At 32.9% G+C, this 23,113-nt stretch overlaps 1 protein-coding gene across 6 annotated transcripts in view; it reads right to left on the reverse strand.

The window, feature by feature from the left end:
- Nucleotides 1-23,113, reverse strand: part of LOC148598590 (regulating synaptic membrane exocytosis protein 2-like) — a 58,931-nt gene that overhangs the window by 32,897 nt on the left and 2,921 nt on the right. For 3 of the 6 annotated variants that reach the window (XM_088560027.1, XM_088560026.1, XM_088560030.1), the window contains exons 2-6: nucleotides 18,294-18,504; nucleotides 11,940-11,990; nucleotides 7,907-8,538; nucleotides 2,843-3,516; nucleotides 683-822 (exon numbers count right to left, since the gene is read on the reverse strand). In XM_088560027.1, coding sequence (XP_088416153.1) covers nucleotides 683-822; nucleotides 2,843-3,516; nucleotides 7,907-8,538; nucleotides 11,940-11,990; nucleotides 18,294-18,504 — 1,708 coding nt within the window. Of the gene's footprint in view, nucleotides 1-682; nucleotides 823-1,676; nucleotides 1,757-2,842; nucleotides 3,517-7,906; nucleotides 8,539-11,939; nucleotides 11,991-18,293; nucleotides 18,505-23,113 lie in introns of all 6 variants that reach the window. The other 3 variants (XM_088560029.1, XM_088560031.1, XM_088560028.1) reach the window with 2 other exon arrangements.

The raw sequence follows: 23,113 nt of genomic DNA on the forward strand, positions 1-23,113 counted from the left end.
ATGTAAAACTAAACGTTTAAATTAAAATGAAAAACAAATACAGTACCAAACATCAAGTTCTCTAATTTGTTAGTACAAAGCTGATTTACGTATTAACTGACCTCTAGGTACTCATACAAATATTGATTATGAAGTTTCAAGATAGTATCAAACAATACTTTCTAGAATTGAACAATCTTCCTTACAATAATACACAACATGAGTATTTCATTTGTTCTGTTTTTAAATGAAGACATTTTTATTTCCAATGTATTTGAAGGAACACAAAAAAAAATTCTACAATATAAAATCTGTGCTTGCAGTCTAAAGTCACAGAAAGGTGAAGCTACAAGGATAAAAGACATCAAAAAGATAGAAAAAAACAGAGTATACAAGGAAATTTATTTTTTATTAATATTTTTAAAAAGAGAAATTCAACTATCAAGAAATTTCCTGCATTTTTTACATATTAGATCATAGTCATGTGCAAAGAACAATGTGGTATGCACTAAATTCAATAAATTTGATTTGAGATAATCAAATGTCTGAAAGAGAGGTCCACTTCAGTATTAAAACCAAACGATACAAAAAAACCCTTTCCATTTTCAACAATATGGAAAAACAAAAATTTTAAATCTGAATTTTCCCATTTTTGAAAATTTCCTAGTATACTTTAAAAGACATAGATACAATATCTATGTACCTTTGCTCCATCCTCATTTAGAGTTTGTGAGCTACTTGAATGGCCTGTATCTATACCCGAATCCTTTAAAGGTTCTGTACAAAAATCAGCTTTGTAATAACTAGAGGGATGTGATATGTATGCATGCTTTGGCTCGTAACCTGGAAACAAAACCCAAAGTTGTCAAATGAAAAAATGGCAGCATTTAATATTTATTTTAAATTATTAAGCTATCATATGCAGTGATTTGGGATTAGTAGGGGCAATGATTAATTTATCACATTCCAGTTGACTATGTTCAACCAAAATAATATCTTTTATGAAGATTTTTAAACAATGCTGTTTGACAATGACCCATTCTAAAAATTTTAATCCAAATCACCACATTCAATTTTTAACGGTCATACTTCTTAGCAAGCACAAGAAGTTTCAGAAACAAAATTAATCAGTCATTTCATGTTGACATTCTCTGTATTGATTTTTACATTGGAAAAATTCTTATCTAAAATGTCCTACTTTTTTTCATATTCTTGACATTATAGTATAATAGAGCGAGACATAATGTTTTCAACCAGGAAAAATGGCTGTGCATGATAAATTTAGTTTAATCTTTTGAAATTTAATAAATATAAAAAGATGGGTTAATACTTTAATACAGTCTAATTCCAAGAAAATGGCAAAAAGCCCAAATATTTTTCACTACACACAAGTTCTTTTTTTTTTTCTTAATTTCATTTTTTGCAAAAACACTCACGAGAATTTTTCTCAGTTGACAAACTTTTACCGGAAATTCTTATTCAAATGATCAAACTAATCTGGTAATTAAAATTTTGTTTGTATTTTATAGCAATAACGTCATTAAACACTTTGTCAGTCATAAGTTGTAATAATTGACAACTGCTACAATAAAATACAAAAATATACACACACAAAAATTGGAAACAAAACATAACATTTTGAACATAAAAAAAGAAGCTAAAACCCATCATGTTATGACAACATGCTGGTAACTCACCGACAGAAATTTTTTGATTTTAGCAGCGAGAATTTCATCTTTTCTCCACCGATCATCAGGGTTCATTTCATATTCTCCCGCTATCAAGTTTAAACTTATTATATTAAAATAATGGTCTATATGTACATTATTAAATTCAAGCTTTATACAGCGGCAGACATTCACCTCCACTCCTTATCGCCAATAAAGACAGTTATTTCTTAATTTGAAGTCAGTATGAAATCCAAAATGGTAGTCATAGTCAGTTTTAAAAAATATTTGGCTAGGTTAACCTTCTCTCATACAGGTAGTTGATATAGGTCAGCAACAAAAGTCGCTTACAATACATGAGTTATCTAAAAATTTGAAATCAATCCAAATATTGGCAACCGAAATGATTGTGACAAAATTTGGAAGGACGTTGAGTTAGGTTATAATATTCTATATGTAGGTCATATTGGACAATCCTGAAAACAGTTTTAGAAAAGAGCTTTTCTCCCCCAAAAAAGCAAGATTCCTGTAACTTCTAAAAGGGATGTCTGCAGTGACAAAGAGAGTGGATTACAAGTGCTGCCTTGAGCTTGTTTCATCTTACCATAATTTTCTACCTATCAATGTAAGAGCAGTTCAGTTTTTTTACCAGATACACTACTGTCAATATTAATTTTACTTTCTCCACTCTTCACAGTGGAGACTGTCAGTGGAGTCACAGTGTCTCCACTCTTCACAGTGGAGGCTTTGTGAGTGGAGTCACAGTGTCTCCACTCTTCACAGTGGAGGCTTTGCGTATGGAGTCACAGTGTCTCCACTCTCCACAGTGGAGGCTTTGTGAGTGAAGTCACAGCATCTCACCTCTCCACAATGGAGGCTTTGTGAATGGAGTCAGTATCTCCACTCTCCACAGTGGAGGCTATGTGAGTGGAGTCACAGTGTCTCCAACCAGAACAGTGGAGTCACCATTTCAAAATATGCTTGTAATTTAATTCTTTTGTTTATATGACAATATATATTTAATGATTCTTAACATTCAAAATCATTTGATTTATAGACAGAAAAAATAAAGGAAAGGTATTGGAATGGAGCAATTTTTTCTCAGTTTTTAATGGTTGTTAAGCTTGACATTAATGACCTCAGACCCACAATAATTTGTACCCCTGATACAACAGTAAAATCTTCTATTTATGTACCTTTTTCACTGATAATACTTTCACTTTCTTGTTCTTCACCACTTGAACATTCTGGTGTCGATCGGATTTCATCATCTGAACTACTCAGAGAGTGTTGACGAGTCTTTTTACCACGTTTGTTTTTATGAGGTTTCGGTGGAGGTGGCCTTGCACAGTCAGAGGGATCAGAACTTAAGGAATCATTCCGTAACATTGTTTCTAGTTTTCGACTGCGTTTATTTTGTGAATTCCTCCCAGAGGCAGCAGTACTCGGGTCTAAATGTTGTTTGTTTATATCTTGAATATAACGTCCATTTTCGTTCACACTGTCGAGATGTGATGGAGATTCACTAGTCCTCTCTATCCTTATATTATGATGCTGGGAAAGACTTTGTGAAGAAGACACACGCTGGTCATATAGATCATCTTTTCTCCGATCATTCGGAGTTGGGGAACGTCTGTCCTTCCCACCACTTGGAAGCCGATCACGAGTATGTCGGCTACTTTGGTGTCGGTCACTTTTAATAGTTGGGACATTGTCCCTATGGTGAGAAGGCATATGTTGTTTATTTTGAGTTTCTCCCCATTTATTTTGTGCATAGTCTCGATTTGACTCTTGATAGGAGTCACTTGTATGTTTGTAATGATCATCCCTTCTTCCCTCTCGTGATGATCTTCCAGAAACTTCTTCACATCTGGAAATGAAAATGTTGTACAATCATAATGGACGATTAAAAAAAAAATAAAGAACTGAATAAAATTAGTACTCTATGGTTGTATCTCAGGAGCTACCAAACACAGTGATAATTTGTGTACACAACATACTACTGAAAAGGTCATTTTTGCAGGTGCCAATGGTAAATTGCTACATTTTTTCCAAACTTAAGCTACTAATTTTTTTATGTGTTTTGGAGACTTTGATTTTTATACTTGATTGTAGGATTCTTCGTCTAAAATTCTGCCTCTTATTATGAACATGTAAAGGCCATTCAAACCAATTGTTGATTCAAACAGAAAATTGGCATTTCCTTCAAACTATCCTTTGATAATGAGATTGGCACACAAAAATATTTATACATATCAGTGTTCTAGGATTTTTCAGAAATTGAGGTTTCTTCAGGAAAAATCCATATAAAATCAACTTTCCCTCAGTCAATGACTGCTTTCCTAACAAATCCTTACAGCATATGAAGTTTTCAACTTGCCACGGGAAAGTGTAACTAAGTACCTAACTTTCCCTGACCCAAATTTCACTTGCCTCGGGTAACGGGAAATAGGAATCCTAGAACATTGCATATACAAAACAAGAAGTTCCCTTTAGCCTGAATCACTCACCTGCTTAATTTTTTGCCTTTCCTTTCAGGGCCAATACCACTTACAAGGAATTGTCCAACAATTTTGACCCATAGGATTTATCATAAGGATCATTTCATCATTTTATTTTCTTTGTATCTATTATAGTTCTCAAGATATTGGCTAAAACTGCTAAAAATATTATTTTTGCCTTTTAATGGCAATAACTTTAACCAGGAGTTGTCCAACAACTTTTATCTCCACAGACTTTTGTAGGCTTTATCATATGGGTCATTTCAGCAATTAAATTTTCTTTTTATCTATCATAGATTTCAAGATATGGGCTAAAAACTCTAAAGAACCTCTTTTTTACCTTTACCTTTCAAACATTCATACCAAATTTGGTTCGGATTGGTCCTGTAGTTTCAGAGGAGAAGAGTTTTGAAAAATTGTTAACAATGATGACAGACAATGACAATGATGGACGGCAAGTAATGACAATTGCTCACATGGCCTATGGTCAGGTGAGCTAAAAATGTATATATATTAAGTAACCACAAAAAATGTATAAATATGCCTCCATAGCTTTTCATTTAACCTTTAATTTATCTATATTCTAGTACAACACAAAAAACTTATGATCTGATGGGTCATTGCTTATTTGCAGTCAGAGTTTGTGAAGCAGTAAATACATACAATATAGAAATAATAACAAATCCTGGTAGAAACAACAGAAAGAAGCACAATCAATGCAATAAAAAAAAAACTGGAAAGTAAAATTACTGGTGACAACCTAGACATGTATATCCGTACCAACCACCAAAGAGTAGATAATGACAACAAAGATATACATTGGTTTGCCAGCAACTTCATATTTTCTCGAATTAATACATCCATGTTATTAAATCAAAGACAACAGGTAAAAATAACAGTTCGACAGTAATGATTTCAGTACATGAAAATAATTAATTTAATGAATGACAGAAACTACTATGTATACATGTACAATATTATGTCATGTATTATTCTCAATATATCTTTAAAACAGAGAAAATCCTGGTAGAATTGAAGATACTGTGATTGAGTGTGAGACACTATAGGTAGTAGGAGGAGAATCAATTACTTTGTTGACAATGTAATAAAATTTGTATTGATTACAACAGTCTGTAAATATAATGTTAGTTTCTATGATCAATTCTCATCCATATACCGGTATTCTTAACTATACACGAGTTCTGATGTTTTCATGATCTATAGAGAATAAAGACATCATCCTTTTTACCAGAGAAACTGTGATTTATCAGCATGTCACACTACCATTAAATTCAATACTTTATTCACAATATAAGAAAATATATAAATTTAACTAAGGCCTATTTACATTTGTTGAATCAACTTGAGTATAAAGGTCACCCTTGAGATAAAAACAATCTTACCTTTGGAAACTGGTGGGTGACCATAAAATCAAGGTTCATTTTAGATGATACAATGTACATTATTATACAGGACCCAGGGTAAAGCTGTTCAAAATTTTATCCACTGGATGATTTATATAGATTGTACTACACCTATCCAGTGGATAACTTTGGTCCAGCTTTTAATCTTTTGAACAACCTGGCCCAGTTGCTTGGGAGATTGGTCTGTTGGACAAAAGTTGCTCACTGAATAAGTGAAGGACAACCTATAAAAGTTTTGATATCTAGAAAGACTTGTATAATAATAATTCTAGCCAATCCTGAATACAGTTTTTCAATATTTACTATATCGCTATAGAGATTTTTACTAAAATTAGCCAGCCCTGCCCAAAAATCGGGCTCGGGCTGGCGGGCAGGCTACTATTTCTAGCTCTGAACTTCGTACTATAGTACTAAATGGAATAAAATTGCTTAACAATGAAATGTGAAGCAATTATATGTCTTAGTTTTTGAGGAAAGTTTTAAAAAATTCATATATCCCATAGTACATGTATAAAGAGAATGGATATAGTGAGTATGTCAAAAAGACAACAACTCCAGAGGAAGGAAAATTGTTCAAGGCCAGTCTCATCAAGAAACAGCAAAAACTTGTAAAAATGTTTCTAACTAATTCATGCTATAGATATTTGTAGCCATAATATTATGTAGAACACTTCTGAAAAGCAATGCTATTCTACACTTTCAAAATGAATAAAAGCCAGAATTTACAGTGGACTAGTACTTTAAACAGTACACAGGAATATTTGACCCAATACCAGTCATATGATTTGTATTAAATGAGCTAAGCTACATGAACATGTATTTTCCATTTACATGTAATTGTACACAAAATATTTAAATTTAAGAGGTGTAGCACAGGTATATCTGTCTCTGTTTGGGCAGTTGACAAAATTACCAAAAAAGAACAATTCCCTCAAATGGGTTCATTTGACAGAGCCTACAAAAATCAATGTTTATTTTACAAAAAAGATATAAACACTTCACTGGTACCCTGCATATATATTATAGATATTTTAGAAGGTGATTTATGAGATTTTAGTCCAATGTTAATCTACAATGTACACTATTACAGTGTTCTAGGATTCCTATTTCCCGTTACCCGGGGCAAGTGTAATTTGTGTCAGGGAAAGTTAGGTACTTAGTTACACTTTCCCGTGGCAAGTTGAAAACTTCATATGCTGTAAGGATTTGTTAGGAAAGCAGTCACTGACTGTGGGAAAGTTGATTTTATATGGATTTTTCCAGAGGAAACCTCAATTTCTGAAAAATCCTAGAACAATGTATTACAATTAAGTAGCTAAAAGTGTGAAATTGTGACATTGATGCTAGCACTTGCAGTAAATCACCATAATAAAGCAGTGGTCAGAGCACTATCTTTATGGAGAGCCTGTCATAGTGGGTTTAAACTCAAGCAGGTGAAGTATCAAAATTTTTAGAAATTTCCTATGGCTTTTATACTGACAAATTAACAGAGAAGATGGTATTCTACTTTATAAACTTATTCATGATTGCAATACAAAGTCTAATTCATGAAAATGACTCTAGCGTCACTCTCTGCTTAGTCAAAGAACTGTCCCAATGCCATTAAAGTTAAAAAATAATTAAGTCTGAGAATGTTCTAAACTTCTATGGTAACCCAATCAAAGTCTTTGAAATTGATGATGTCACAAACAGTTAAAAACTGTTTCAGACTTTAGTAGTTTTTCAAGTGGTGCTAGGAGCTGATGAGTTGTGAATAAATGAACCAGTACATGTACATTTTTTAACAAAGTATAGGTACAATAAATCATACTGTAGGTTATCATAGTGCAAGAAATTTCTGTGAAGGGAATAGAATTAAATGTATTTGTCAGTCACATGGTCTCATGTGTCGTTTTTGCAGTTATTTTTTGTTTAAGGTAATGATAATTGAACTGTTTCCCTTGTAGAAATTTGATAACCCACTGCTCATGGTAAGATTCTGTAAACAACCCAATTTCTTAGGCTGAGCTTGGATTGGTCAAAAAATCAGATAACTTGTAAATTTTCAACCAGTCCTGCCAACCAACTTTAGTTACTGAGATTTGACTGTACATTGTATGCATGATGTGAATAGCATACCAAAAAAAAAAGAAGGCTTCTTTATCAACCTTTCCACTGAATCTTTAAGAAAATTAACAATGCCATTAAATTAGGATAAATCCATGTGGAATTGATGCAAACAGCTTTTAACTGTGTTCTGGTCTATTAGCGAAACAACCTGTCATTCTGTTACGTCTTGGTTAACATTTATTTTTAGTGTCAGTAAATTATTTTCTACCAAGTTAACTTGACTCACCTCAGACGAGACTTGTCATGTTGGACATCCCGTCTTCCATCCCTCTCATCTCCTCCGCGATGGGTCTCCTTCTTATCAAAATCACCACGAGAAGTAGACCCTGACCTATTTTGTGAAGATCCATATCGATCTCCGTGCCTCATTTCCTGTCCATACCTACGATCGGTCTCTGAAAGACGAGACTCACTATGATATCTAGCAGCAGCAGGAGACCTATCTCGTCCACGACCTTGACGTTCAGGAATGTTTCCACGTTCCCGCAACTTATCCTTATCCATTCCAGCATTGGTTCTATCACTTAGTCTCTCTTTTGATTCACTATGACTTCTTTGTTGAGCATCTAACGAATACTGTCGATTTAATCCAGACTTATGAGTACTACCTGTTCTTGGCAAGGGGCGCTTGTCTATATTTTCCTTTTCAGAACTTTGCCCACTATCTGAGTATTTTTCATGCATTTTTGCCCGTTTTTCATTAGGTGGACTAACGTCAGTTTTGATTGAGGTTGTTTCACTTCCAGATGGTGTTTCAACATCTAGTTGAACGGGTTTTGCCATACCACCATGATACCATTGCCCAGTTTTTGCCAAAATTTCCTGCTTCTTCTTGCACATGTTGCAAGCCCACACATGCTGCAAATGAAAAGAAAGTTATAATTAACATGATTATACCAATATATTAAATGAGAGTACCCTAAATTAATACCAAAGCTGACAATATCTGAAACAGAACAAAGAATCCAAACTATACCTAAATACATCTTGGATATAGCTGATATTTGTGCTAAAAGACAAAGAGTTAACTGTTTTTCTACTTAATTAAATATTAATACTTGGTGTTGTAAATAGCTTAGATATATGAAACATAATACTGTTTCTCTTCCTAATTACCAACTGACGTGAAAATTTGACCATTATATGATCAGTCTATCCTGTACACCTCAACTTACATGCAGATAGATTTTACCATTTTCACCTTTAATTATAAGCTACAAAGAAGAAGTGGATGGTCCATAAAAAAGAAAGTGAACTGTCCACAAACTAGGACACAGTTAAGCATTGTATAACCTCATCATGTATATATATGACTCCTACGATCTAGAAACCTTGAGCATACTTGTTAACCTGAGGGAGATCTCCTCTTTTCAGTTTTTCTAAAGGGGAAGATTTAGCATTATGACTTTCTTCACAGAAAAAAAAAGGACAATTTTGCTAGAAATCCAAGTACAAATATCTAACAGTTTCTAATCAAAATTGGAGTTTTTTTAACAACAAAATGATTAATGTATTTGTTAACTGCTTCTCTATGATTATTATGTTACATAAACATTGTATTTATATCAATTCAATAAGCCATTTAGAACATAATTTGTGCAAATTTCTGCTACGAGGGAGATTTTGGGGTAGATTGGAGGTATAGACTTACTGAAGAGGTAGCCTCTGTTAACTCCATACCTGTTAACCCTCCCACATTAGATAGAAGATTCCCACAAAATCAATGAAAAATTTTGAATCTCCCTATCAAAATTTAAGATCTGTTTGAGAAATATTAAACAAATATGCGTTTAGGTAAAAATCATCAACAAGAGACGGTGTCAGAGGGATAGCCTCCAAAGTTTAACAGGAATGTAACTAGTACAGTGAGTTAAACATCCCATAATTAAGCACCAACTTATTTACATGTGCATATATTTCTTCCTAAATTAAAAATTCCATTTCATTCAAGCAGAATAAATAATCAAGGGGAGATAAATCTGTCAAAATACATCTTTTTGTTCCCCATTTTTTCAGTTGAAAATCAAAGTGTGATCAATATTAGAACAAGGAGTCACTTCATGTGTAAATATATTATAATGAATTAGCAGGTTTTTGACATGCAGGTATGACCTATAAGGAAATTTGCCTTATTCTTAGAAAGATTTCCACTTAAACACTGAGCATAACTGATCAATATTCTATATTTAGACATATCACTACCTCTTCTCAGCACAAACCATTCTTAGAACATGTTGAAGGTTTAATGAACAATTTTGTTATTATTTGCCTTTGGGGGTAGTAAAGTGTAATAACTCCTGCTCAGTTTGTATGTAAGATTATCATATTTAATATTTTCCATGCCCCACTCGTGACCCTGTTAGTCTGTCATGGGATCAATTAATTGCCAATGTTGTGTAACAAGGGAGATAACTATTGATTGTGTTGAGTAAGAATGGTGGTAATTAGACTGTTTATGGTTGCCATGGATGGTGTGGTTTTTGTCGAGCTAATCTTCTGTCTGAAAGGACTTCATGAACTACAGGGGAACTGATGAGAAAATTCAAATTTCTAATCTTTCCTAGATATTTGTATTTATATCTTGTTACTTCAGACAAAATTTCACTCAGCTGAGAAAACAAATTAGCAATTGAGTGGAAAGTGTTGAATAAAATTAATGAAAAACAAGAGTTGCAATAGTAATATCCTGAATAAAATAAGCTGAATTCCATTTTAAAAAGAGAAAAAAATCATCTCTATGTTATAAATAGTTTTTTAACAGTCAAAATATATGACAGAAAAAAAAAGAAGAAAAATGAAGTGATAAATATGTTCATAATATAGCAAAATATTTTTTTTTGTTTAGTTTTAATGTTGCACACAGCTATGTATATTTGGCATCTTACTGAAACTTGAGCAAAGAGAGTTCAAATTAAGCTAAAGGTATATTAAGCTTAAGGTCAATGCCAGTTTTTTTCATTATAAAAAAGGCTCATCTGTTAATTTAAATCATATTTCACACAACTAATAGAGAATAACATATCTGCTCATTTTAGGTACACATATTTTAGTTTCAATGTGACAAAAATGAGTTTTTTCGTGACAATAATGAGTTTTTTCATTCAAAGGGGAATTTTCGGATTTTTAGATTTTCTTCCATATGTTACTATGTTTGCTGATTACCAGTATGTGTTTTTTTTTCAGCATGAAATGTGAAAGTGGGAAATCTACAAAGCTATAAAGTATATTGTGGATTGATTGATTGATTGATTGATTGTAGTTTGCAATCTGACATCAACCAAACCAGTCCCTAGCTTCATAAATAAAATTCACAAACTGAGATTTTCCTCAAATTTTACCAGAAATTGATACAGGGAAGATTTGAAAAAAAATCTCAATTTGAGATTTTTTTGTAAAACCCAGTCTAGTATTACTCTCTATCCTGTATGCAGCATGCTTGGGAAAAAGCTATGGCAAATAAATTTGAAGCTTTTGGCACAAATTTCCTACTGGATCCAATCCATTATCTTCCATACTTGAGGCCAGCAGGCCACCATCACCTAGGCAGTCTGTATAATCCATTGAGAGGTATTGTGTGTATCAATTAAAGCTTACCACAACCACTCAAAAAAAAAAAACGACAAATATACATGTGAACCAACTTAACATAGTCAACAGTATTAAGTACTAGCTTCTGTAATAATCAGGCAGTGGGTGAATCATAGTGGGAAAAAAAACAAACCATTCCTTCAATGAATTCTTATAAAATATTCTATCTGAAATGCAGAAATGATACCTATTTCTTTTATAAGTGTTAGCAATTCAAGGTATAGATTATATGAAATGCCTTGCAATTTCATCATCAAAGGGAGATCACTCACTTTTCCCTTATCATTCTTTTGTAGCTTTGAACTTGCTATTCTGTATACTCTGAAACATTTCAGAAAAAAAATAACAGTAAATTTGTCTAAATAGACCATAAACTGTGTGCTTATAATGACAATTTTGTGTGTATTTCCTAAGCATGATTCATTATTTTTCAATTTTGCCTGATTCTTACCAACTTCAGCACTTAATACAATGAAAGACTATATTTCACTTAAAGCAGAGACTATGAAAATGTAGAGTACTCCATGTAAAACATCTTATTTTTAGGTGAATAAATTTTAATATATTTTCATCAATTCATTATTTTTTTCTTAAGAAAAGCTACAATGCTAAGAACATAAGTTGGTTTACAGTTGCTAAGCAATACATGCAGAGGTTAAAGGTTAACTTACAGTAATAGGAGCATTGCTTTGTTGTTTAGGCTCCTCAGCTCCAGGTTTCGTCTGCAGAGTAAGGTTAGAAAGAGAAAGAGAGGAAAATATAAACACCAACACCAAAGGTAAAATAAGCAATATGGTCAAAAATACACTAAAACCTGTTTTAACAATCTTTAAAACTTATACTTCAACTTTTCCATATAAGTAGTCAAAAAGCAATGACAGTATATTTGAAAGTGATATATGGTGAACTTCCTGAAATTGAGGTTACTTCCCCTGCATATGAGGACCAAGTACCAGGTTAGATATTGCCTCTTTGAACATACTGTAATCTTTCTAAGCTGTTTAAATGCATCGACAATATGTTTGCATGTGATATATTGTCACTACCTGAACATAATGTTTAGTTCTACTATGACAAATGTCACCTGCTTTAAATCAAGAAACGTTTTTGAACAGTTCATTTAATCAACAAAAAAAGTGCACTAACTAAACAGTCAAAAACTTTGATGTAAAAATTCAGCCCAAAAAATCAAAAGGTCAGAATTACCTCACAATTCAAGGTTGTTCTAGCCTCATCCATAAAGGTCAAGTTGCTATAAAAATGTTCAACTTAATTGAATAGGACAATTAAGACTGTAACAGATTCCATGGGATATTCAACATAAACTTGGAAGTTTAACTTCACTAAATATGCAGCAAAACAACCAGTTCATAAACAGTAAATCTAAAATACTCTTAACCCATATTAGCCTTTGTTAAACTAAGCAAGTTTCATCAATTACAAATAAAAATCTTGAACCTTGAATTACTTGCAAATACCGTTTTTTTTTTTTTTTTTTTTTTCAACTTTGCATCACCCTATACTAACTGAACTAAATATTCAGCCTGAAATTTTTCACCTTTGCTCAGACAGGTCTTAATGTACATGTACATATGTAAAATTGTAACATATGTTTCAAAACAATGTTTAGGACCGCTATGGAAATACCTTTTTTTGCCCATTAAAACTGATTGATTATTGGGGTTTTACACCCAAGCAGCAATATTTCAGTTATATCCAGGAGATGAACATGAAATGGGATGATAAAATGAACATGAAATGATGATGATGAAATGAAAAAAACGGATGGGACACAAGAATAGGGTCGACAAATTTTGATTGCCACTAGAAAAAGGGAGGTATGGGTAGGGTCGGGTAATTTAGTCTCCTGTGGCGGATCGCAAAGGCTCCTACTCCTATCGAATACCACAGCAGGGTTCTTTTATGTGCAAGGAACGTGGCATCTTTCCCGACACGGTGCACTACTCATGGGCTGTATATCTCGCCCCCATTCAAAAGAAACCATATGCTTTTAATGACTGAAATCATCTGGGAAACATTTGTTTACCTATTAATATTTAATGAGGAAGTATCATATATCTATATTTTAATTGAAAACATATGTTTCAGAAACCTGAAAAACATATACATGTAAGCTGCAATTTTTCCTGTGTACAAAATACTGTTCACATGAAATTCATGTAAATCAAGCATCACATCAAATCAACAAGATTTTAATATGAATTTCATGTGATTTTCATGTGAAATACTTAACAATCTTCACATGAAATTTATGTGAAGGCTCAATACACACAAATTTCAAGTGAAATCCGTCACAAAATGTATTTGCTTAATTAAAGTGAAGTCATGTGAAATTCGTTTGAAAACCATGTGAAAATGTTTTCCCTTTGAAGTAATGAGTACGGTACTGTGAAAGAACTTTTATAGGTACATGTAAGTATCAACCTTCCCGATTTCTAGAAATTTCTCTAGAATTTGTAGAATTCACTTAAGCTACAATATCATAATGACATGGAGTCTAGCTGTGGTTTGACTGCAGAGGTAAAAATGGGAAAAAGGGAGGGGGTTGCAAGATATCATTTGCAAATTTTTGCCCAAAATTAAAAAAAATTGTCCAACCCCTGAAACTTTCCCTTATCCATTACTTGATTGAACAGTGAAATCCACAAGAAATTGGCACCCAAACAAAAGTAAATTCACAGTGCTGTACATGTATTTCAATAAAAAAAAAATGCATTATATCCAGTAAGCATTTTTTTTAAATATTGTTCATAAAGTAAATATGGAAATTATTGCTAAGTTCTTACCATTTCTAAGAAGTATCATTATGACAATATATAAAATTCCCATTCTGAATATTGCAATGTGACTGTATTAGGATTTTGTCTTTTATCATATTTTGGTCTAGAATGACAGATGTGTAACATTTAATGCATCAATAAGTTTTGAATATCACCAAGCTTACTTTTATTGTTATCCATCTTTTTTAGTCCTGAGGTTGAATAATTGCAAAAATAAAGTTGAAAGCATAACATGAACTTCATATAAAGCCATAACAATTTGTTATATGTACAGATATCATAAATAATGCAACCAGGCCATGATCTTGATTAAGTGCCTCAAAGGGAGGCTAATTTAAGGTGGTAGACCTAGGGTAAGGAACACAACTCTTACGAATCATTGGAATGTTTGTATTCAGGTTCTTTATATCAATCTCATGTAAGCACCAAAGTAACGGATTGATTTCATTCTGTTTCAAATCTAAGCTTGAAAGGCTTTGGTGAAATTAAATATGATACAAACACATCACAGTCTTTCCGAAATTTCGTAGGACTGACGAATATCACCGGTAAAAATGTGACAGGACCAGTAAAAAAATTCGGAAACACCAGACCGGAAGTCCGGAAAATTTCCTATATTAGTCATTTTTGATTCAGGTCAAAATGGACGGTAAAACTTGGTTCACTCCTGAAAATAGTATGTCATCACAAGACCGAATATCCTGAAAAAAAAAATGAACCTTTGGAAAGACTGATATCATTGATTTCAATAGTTATGTCCCTTACCCTAGGTCTACCTCCTTAAATTTCACTAACAAAAGGGGTTGCTATACACTCTCATTTAAATTTCATGTACATGTTTTTCATTATCACTATTACAGTTGAACCATGAAAATAAAATATCATCCTGTCTTTAAATTTTCAAAACTTGAACTTGATTTCTTACAGTGGCCTAGAGATTAACTGAAAATAATAGAGATGGAACTTCAGCAACAATCTATGTATGTAGGAAGTCTACTAAAACCAAAATGGCTGAAATTCATTCTGTCAAAAATGACATGTTTAATTTGTAAGTTATTATTTTAACACAAGGTCTTGTATATTCTCCTTGGTTGAGACATCACTCATAATAACATGATGGTGCTTCATGGAGTAAATGTACAGAATAAAGGTGCATCTTTATTTGAGTACAAGTAGCTCCATCTGACATAGGCAAAGCCTAAAATCATAATATCTGCAGTTAGCTTCTGCTTATATCTCTTCATCAAAGCCTTTATAGATTAGAAGCTACTTCACAACTTACTCACAGGAGAGGAACAGACAGACAGACAGACACTGTGAAACTTTTGGGCTATCAGTCCGATGAGACATAAATATAAAAGTACAATATATACAAAAGAAGAAAGCCTCCTTGAATATCATGCATATCTGAAGGAATAATTCCAAGTGTACATGCAGTCACTAGACACGATTACGTAACATAGTGTTATCATGGATATAAAATTCATCAATATCTGAAAAAATCAGAAGGAATTTTTCATATGACACTAGAATGTTCTTGTCTCCGCATTCCACAAGAATTTCTAATGAAGCTTTAATGTTGGAAGAATCATGATGTAAATTGGAGGAAGTTTGAAACAACTACATGTACATGCACAGTGGGTGAAAACTGTATAAGAGATTTACATAGGACAAAAAAAATAATAATAATTTGTAAAGTCTTGGGGATGGAGAAATAGTTCTATAATATTTTTTCATATCAAATTCAAGTATGAAACAAGAATAATAACTAGGATTGAATTTTCAGAATTTTTTCCACTCACTAAATTTAGGAAGTACTGAAAATTATAACTAGGATTGAATTTTCATAACTTTTTCCACTCACTAAATTTAGCAAGTACTGAAATTACACCCGCTAAAGTTAAGTTTTTGGGGTTATTTCTGGACTTTACCTATATGACATATAGAATTCCACTAGCAAAATTTAGCAATTGGAAATAATTTCTACTTGCAAAATTGAATTTCAACCTGCATTTAGCAAGTATTTTAATTTTGAAAACTATATAATGTATCCAATTGTTCAAATTTGTTATTGAAGATGGAAGGTTGTGGACCTTTGTAGATTTCAAATTGAAAAACCAAAGATTGGTCAATCCCTTTTAGAGATTCAATGTAATGTATTAAAAGTCTTGGGTAAGACATGGAGGATCCTGGATTTCGGACATACATGTACACTAAGCTGAATCCCTGGTATCAGCAATATTCAAATGCATCCATACAGTAATTCCTCGATAACTGAGATTTAAATGTCAAAGAAAAAGAAAATGTATTTACACTGCTCTATTAATATCTTTCAGTTTTAGTATTTTATGGGAAGGGATTATAAAGAGAATAAGAAATTTGGGAACAAAGGCCAATGCCCATTAATGATACCCAAGCAGACCAACTTTAGTAGATGACATAATCTTAGGAGTCAAAAAAGAAGTTTTTGTTACCAAGCCCAAAACCAAATCTCATTTAGATAGAACACCTGTGCAAAAATGATTGATTGATTGATTGTTGGGGTTTAACATCCGAGCAGCAATATTTCAGCTATATTCAGACAAAGAACATGAAATGGATGACAAAATGAACATGAAATGATGATGAAATGAAAAATGGGACGGGACACAAGGATAATAGGGTCGACAACTTTTGATTGCCACTAGAAAAAGGGTGGGATGGGTAAGGTCAGGCAATTTAGCCTCCTGTGGCAGAGCGCAAAGGCTCTTACTCCTATCGAAAACCACAGCAGGGTTCTTTAACTTGCGAGGAACGTAGCATCTTTCCCAACACGGTGCACCACTATGGTTTGCAGTCAGGTTTCCCGTATCATAGCAGGACAACCCCAGCATGTAACACGCCAGGGATACCCCATTCCAACACCTGGAGCACACATCCCAGTTGCTCTGTGGCCAGAGCACCTTACCCCCGGCCAGGTTCCTGAGCACTATTTAGTTGCCTTTTATGACAAGCTTAACGCTGCTACAGGCCTATTCTTTTAACACCTGGACCCGCACAGGGCGTGAAAAAATGAACAGATCAACACCAAGACAGATGGATAAAACAGTGACCCCATCATCCTTTCTACATTGAACTTGTATGCAATTCTAAAATGACTTTTAAACCTTTTTACAAGACTTACATGGATAGGCCAGAAAAAACTTCTGTGTTCTGACTTACTCATTTCACATCATTTTAGAACTTATTATCATGGCATCAAAATATTGAGACCTAGGAATACTCCAGAAAATACAAAGCAACTTGGGCCCTTATTTTTCTACCTACTCTCATACACTGCGACAAGTGGAAAACACAGTCAACCTGAGCCATAGTGTTATACTTTTTGTCAGGATAAAAAATCTAAGTTTCAAGCACATAAAACCCACCCTATGGGAAAAAAGTTACATTTATGCCTACATGGAAATTCCTACCTAAAAGACTCTTTTTGTTTATGAAATTCACACAGAACAATTTTATAAGTACCTGAGAGAATTCAACATTAACTTTGTCATTTTTAATCAAAGAGAAAAATTACAAGTGGTTTGCTGTCCTAGAGTAAACACTATTCCATCATAAATGTTAAATTTGTGTATTATTCATTTTCATCAATAATTAATTAATTTTTGCATAACACAACAAAGAAATTTCTATGACTGTGTCATGGTTGGCTAGCCATTGAAAGGGAATAAACCAAATTCCCCAAACAGAATTATATGAATCATAACAAATTATTTTTAATGAGCTCATTACCTTTAAGCAAATTGGAAACACAAATATGTGTAAAATACATATGTACCTGCATGACTGCAATTGAAAATGGACCTTTTATATAGCGATGTCCCCATGCAAGATAATTTTCAGGGAGGTTTGAAAAAGGGGTTTGACTTTCTCAAATATTCCTGACTTTAATAGTGTAAAACCAATTCTAAGACTGCTTTTTGGCTTCCAGAGGGGGGGCAGGGGTTGTTGGGGTGGTGTCATACATGTACAATGTACCTCCTGAACCCCTTGGCTATGGGCAATATATTGAAATTAAAGTTTATCTACTACCATGGAGAACTTTATTTGGTGTTGAAGTTCATGCATTTTAGGAAATTAACAAATTAATCACAATCCATGAAAGGGAACTAATGCCATATAGATATACATGTATACACATTACTGAAAAAAAATGTCATCAACTGGATTTCATAATACACAAACCTTCTGCTTTAGCACAATTCTTCCTCCACAGCGGGCACAAGAACGTAACTGACAGTAGTGACACCTATGCCCAACACCATCCGCAAACTTGGTTTTATGACATATCTGACAAACAGCTCCTGTGTCTTGTTGTGGCCCGCCAACTTTTTTTGCCTCCTCAGAAATTTTACCGACGGACTGAGCATAAGTATCGAGGTCAAGTTTCATTTGCCTAAAAGATAAGAAATCACCATTACTAAGTACATCATTTATGAACAGAAAATATGTATAAAAGATGTACAGCATATGCTTCATAGGTGTCAAGTCCCATATAAGAATTATGCAAAAACAAAACTAAATCATTCATGCAGTAATCACCACACTTAGCAATGATAGGGAGAATCTAAATTCTCTTTTCCAGGAAACAGGGGAGAAGTCAATTCTCCCTGCCAGCAAAGTAGGGAGATTCAATTCTCCCTGCCAGCTAAGTTTCTTGAAAACAAGAAATGCAACATATGTTCAAAAGTTGTCTATACAATTGCTCCTATGTATTTATACTAGTTATATAGTAAATATTTACAGAAAAATATCATGTTGATTCTACTATCACAAGGTGACGAGAAACTTTAATAGCATTTTACAAAGTATAATCGTTAAAAACAATGTCACCATATACATCATTCCCTAGAAAGCATTTTAGGGATTACTACAGGTGTCTCTTTATAAAGCCAATTCTCACACTGCAACATATTTTTCATGTACAATAATAATCATGTACATACAACTTGACAAGTCATAACATTCAGGCATATACATTTAGCAATACTGTGAAAGTACTTTAATTCATGGATACCAATTTTCATTGATTAGGGACAAAACACAAGCTTGTGGTTCTTGAATTCGTGGTTTTATGGTTTTCATTATACATGTCAATGGAATATTCTCTATTGGAAACCAAATTTCGTGGTTTGGCCTACCCACAAAAAAACGCCAAAATTGGTACCCCACAAACAATAGTTCTTTCACAGTATTGTATTTCCTGGTCTTTCACTAGTTGTGTCTTCTGGCATAGAACGTTCTTTGTCAAAATGCATCAACATCTGAGAAAATTATTTGATTACATCATAAGTGAAACATACTCATCTGAATTATAAGGTAATTTGCACCCTTAAAAAACCCTCTGTATCCCCCAAATTCAGAAGTCAAGGGGTGAATGAACCCCTAGATCCAAAAACTAGAAGACATGCTGCTCTTAACTAAATCAAGGCTTAATATCAAATACATTTACAGGTAATGAATCATTTTTTGCAATATCTTTATATAGACCCATACTTAAATTGCAAAGATTGTACTGTTGGCTTCGTTGGAGTTTTAAGATACTTGTATTCTTGTGTGCAACTAATTTGTCTTATCGCAAAGGATGGGCAACACGTGCAAAATGAAAGCAATAGTTCAAACATGCTCAACAGAAGTCAGATTAAAGATAACACATACATGTAGTACAAGTATTAAAAACCTTAAATGATCTAACAGGAGATAGCAAATGTATGGTTACATAAGACAGGTGGTCTTTATGTACAGGTCAATATCACATAGAATACACTACATAAGAATATTTTAATCATTGTCATTTAAAACAGGGTTTGCTGAATACAGGTGGTTGTTCAGACAGGTTTGAATGTAGCCATTTTTAATCAAACACAGTAAAAAAATTGACAAAACGAGTTTAAATGATTTTGTGTCAGTAATAAGAGTATTTTGCATGTATTATCAAATAGTGTAAAATACATTGGAAAAATGTTACAGACTGTATCCATTGGTTGACTATTGATTCAGGACATATGAGTAATAAAAAATAATTTATATGTCCATAGTTAGCATACAGTTGCTTAAACTTGCAATCAACCTTGCCTCATTTTTTGCCCATTTTGGGTAAATCAGGAGTTGGAATTCTGCCTTGCTCCTACTACAGTAAAACCTGTCCATTACTAACACATTATGGATGTTAGTCCACTGTAGACAGGTGTTTGGTTTACATAGGTTAAAAATAAATTTAAATTCATATAAAAGGATAAAACAGTGTCTGGTTTAGAGAGTGTTTTAGTTCATTCAGGGTCCAGTCTACACATGTTTAACTGTATATAGCAATACCAAACTCTTTTTCAAAATCAATCGTGAGTGACCTAGTTCTGCAACACAATGCACCAGAGGCAATATAAATATTTATATTGTATTTAACATTGACTACTCCCTTACAAGTCATCGGAGATCCTCGTTATTGCAAAAGTAGGAATCAATTTCTGTGTATTTTGTACTGGATTCATCATGGTTATCATAAATGGGGCTCAAAAAGGGAGCTAAAAGTTGGGGTTTTTTTTGTCATCTTTATAAAAGGTCACACCTATTAACTTTTTTGGTAATCTTTATAAAAGGCCACACCAATTACCTTTTTTTATTTGATGTAGCTATACTAATTTCAGACATTCAGTAATTTATTTGTTTTGTTATACAAACCTGGCAAAAAAATCAAAGTTCAGTTTATAGAAATACATGTATATATTTAAACACTATTTTGTTACTTTCTTAAAGTGAGTTGGTAATGAAGAGGTCCGTTTACTTTCAAGAGTAGAAAGTCCTAGACTTTTTCAAGTCTCACATTAATGGTCCACAGATGTAAACTCAAAAGACTTCAATAAATGTTTCAATGAATATAGCTGATAGTCCAGGACCTGGGTAAATAAAATTTCAAAGGTCCTAGGTCAGAAATTGAAAGTTAGGGACCTTGAACTACTGCTAATTAGACCCCTGTAATGACATTTTTATTTCAAGGGCATGCTTTATTAACACATGTAAATACAAGATGTACAATCCTTTCCACACCTGCATCTGAACTATACCTATAATACATATTGAATTCCACATGCAAATTGTAACAAGTGGATATAATTTCTTAAATACAAAAATGTATTAACTTGCATTTAGCAAGTATTTATCCTTGAATTTGATCACTGAAAATATACCCATCTTACTAAAATAAAAAATACCCAAATTCAAAATATTATGTTGCATAAAAAATATTTTGTGTTTAAGGCACAGAAACAACTCTCTTGTGTTCTGAAGGAAGACTTTACAATAGAGGCAGATTTACCAGGGTTAAAGGGTTTTAGGGTTTTAGCCCCATACCCACCCAGCATCTATAATAACTATCATCACTATAAAATTAAGTTACAGATGTCATATAACTAAGTCTTAAACACCTAGTGTGTGCATGTACCTTTCCAGATAGGTACATTGTGTACATGTACCAGTAGATTTATTTGGCATGGTATATCCCCATGTATATGACTTTCAGATTTGTGGACAGAAGCAAATGCTTCGATACAAGTACCTGTTTAGGGATTATTGATAGGTGAAAGACTACTAAGTGAATTATAGCACATCTTCATATCAAAAACCTTTGTTATTGTGAGTATGAAAAGTGACAAAAATGTGAATTAAATCAAAGCACAAAATTCTGATAGTGCTGAACCTCCGAAGTCATGAGATATTTATAGGTATTTTAAAAACTTCATAATCCTACATGGTAATTTGTTCTTTCTGTATTTCCAAAAAGATTAATTATTTATTAACAGAATCTGCACTTTCACTACACATCCACACAATACCGATGATTCAAAATTTCAATTTAAATTTCTTTCTCTCTTTTTTTGTTGTTGTTTCATTTCATTTTTTATTTTGTTTCTCAATGGGTAATCTTGACAACCTATTTTTGGTTTTAAACATAACCAATCACATGGGATCCACTACATGAAATATCAACGGCATTAATAAAATATAATAATTCAAACTTGTATTCAAATATGTATTTGAATTTTTCTTTGACGGTCAATCTTGTAAAATATAATTTCACTTGTATACTGTAATAACGGGCAATGTGCTTATATGAAATGATCAGTTTGTTACATTGTAATATTCATCCGCCAGATCTTTTTCAAATTTATGTCAGGTACATGTAATTTATGTAGTAAATTTTACAAACTGGTGTTTTTGATTTATCTAAAGCCTTCACAGGAAATATGATTGACTCTAAAATTTGATCTGCATCTTATGGTCAAAAAGATTTTGGTAAGTTTTAAGAAAATCCCTAAATTGTGTGGCAAAAATAAGGAGTGATGGATGAGTGGAAGATAAGTATACAGTGACACTTTTCTTCACTGAACCTCTCTAGGCTTGAAGGATCTGTTCTGTTTACACAGTTACATGAACCGGTACTTGGTTCATACAGGTTCATTACATGGACTTCAAAGAGATATAAAGGTATAAAAATGAGAGATGTAGTATGATTGTCAATTGAACAGTTATCATCAAAAGTCAAGCAGTGAACAAGGGCTTTGAGGCCGAAGTGGGTAATTTTCTATTGTTATATAAGAAACATGCAAAAAAAAATGGGTGTTACTTATGTATGTGTAAACTACAGGTACCTCCTACTGGAATTCTTTGATCATGTAAACAAACAATGTATAACAGCTATAAATGCACTTTTTATTCATTCTGGTATCATGATGGAACATCAAATTTATATATTCATAAGTACCATTCCAGGGGTTTCATTAATTTTTTGCAGTGCAGATACCTTTGGTTTTGTATGAGGTACTTTCCATTATTTTCTTTCATAGTAATATATGAAATTTTAAAATTCTTGAGGTACCTTTCAGTAACTTAGAAGGTAAAAGTACCTGCTACTGTCTCTTAATAAAAGGTTCGCAGTCCATTTAAAATTCAGACACTGCTTACGGTAGAGGTGATTTATGGTGTAGAAAAACTCATTGAATAAATGATCA

The sequence above is a fragment of the Perna viridis genome, chromosome 14 (assembly GCF_037379345.1).
Source record: "Perna viridis isolate PV_CMFRI_1.1 ecotype Kerala chromosome 14, ASM3737934v1, whole genome shotgun sequence".
NCBI lineage: Eukaryota > Metazoa > Mollusca > Bivalvia > Mytilida > Mytilidae > Perna > Perna viridis.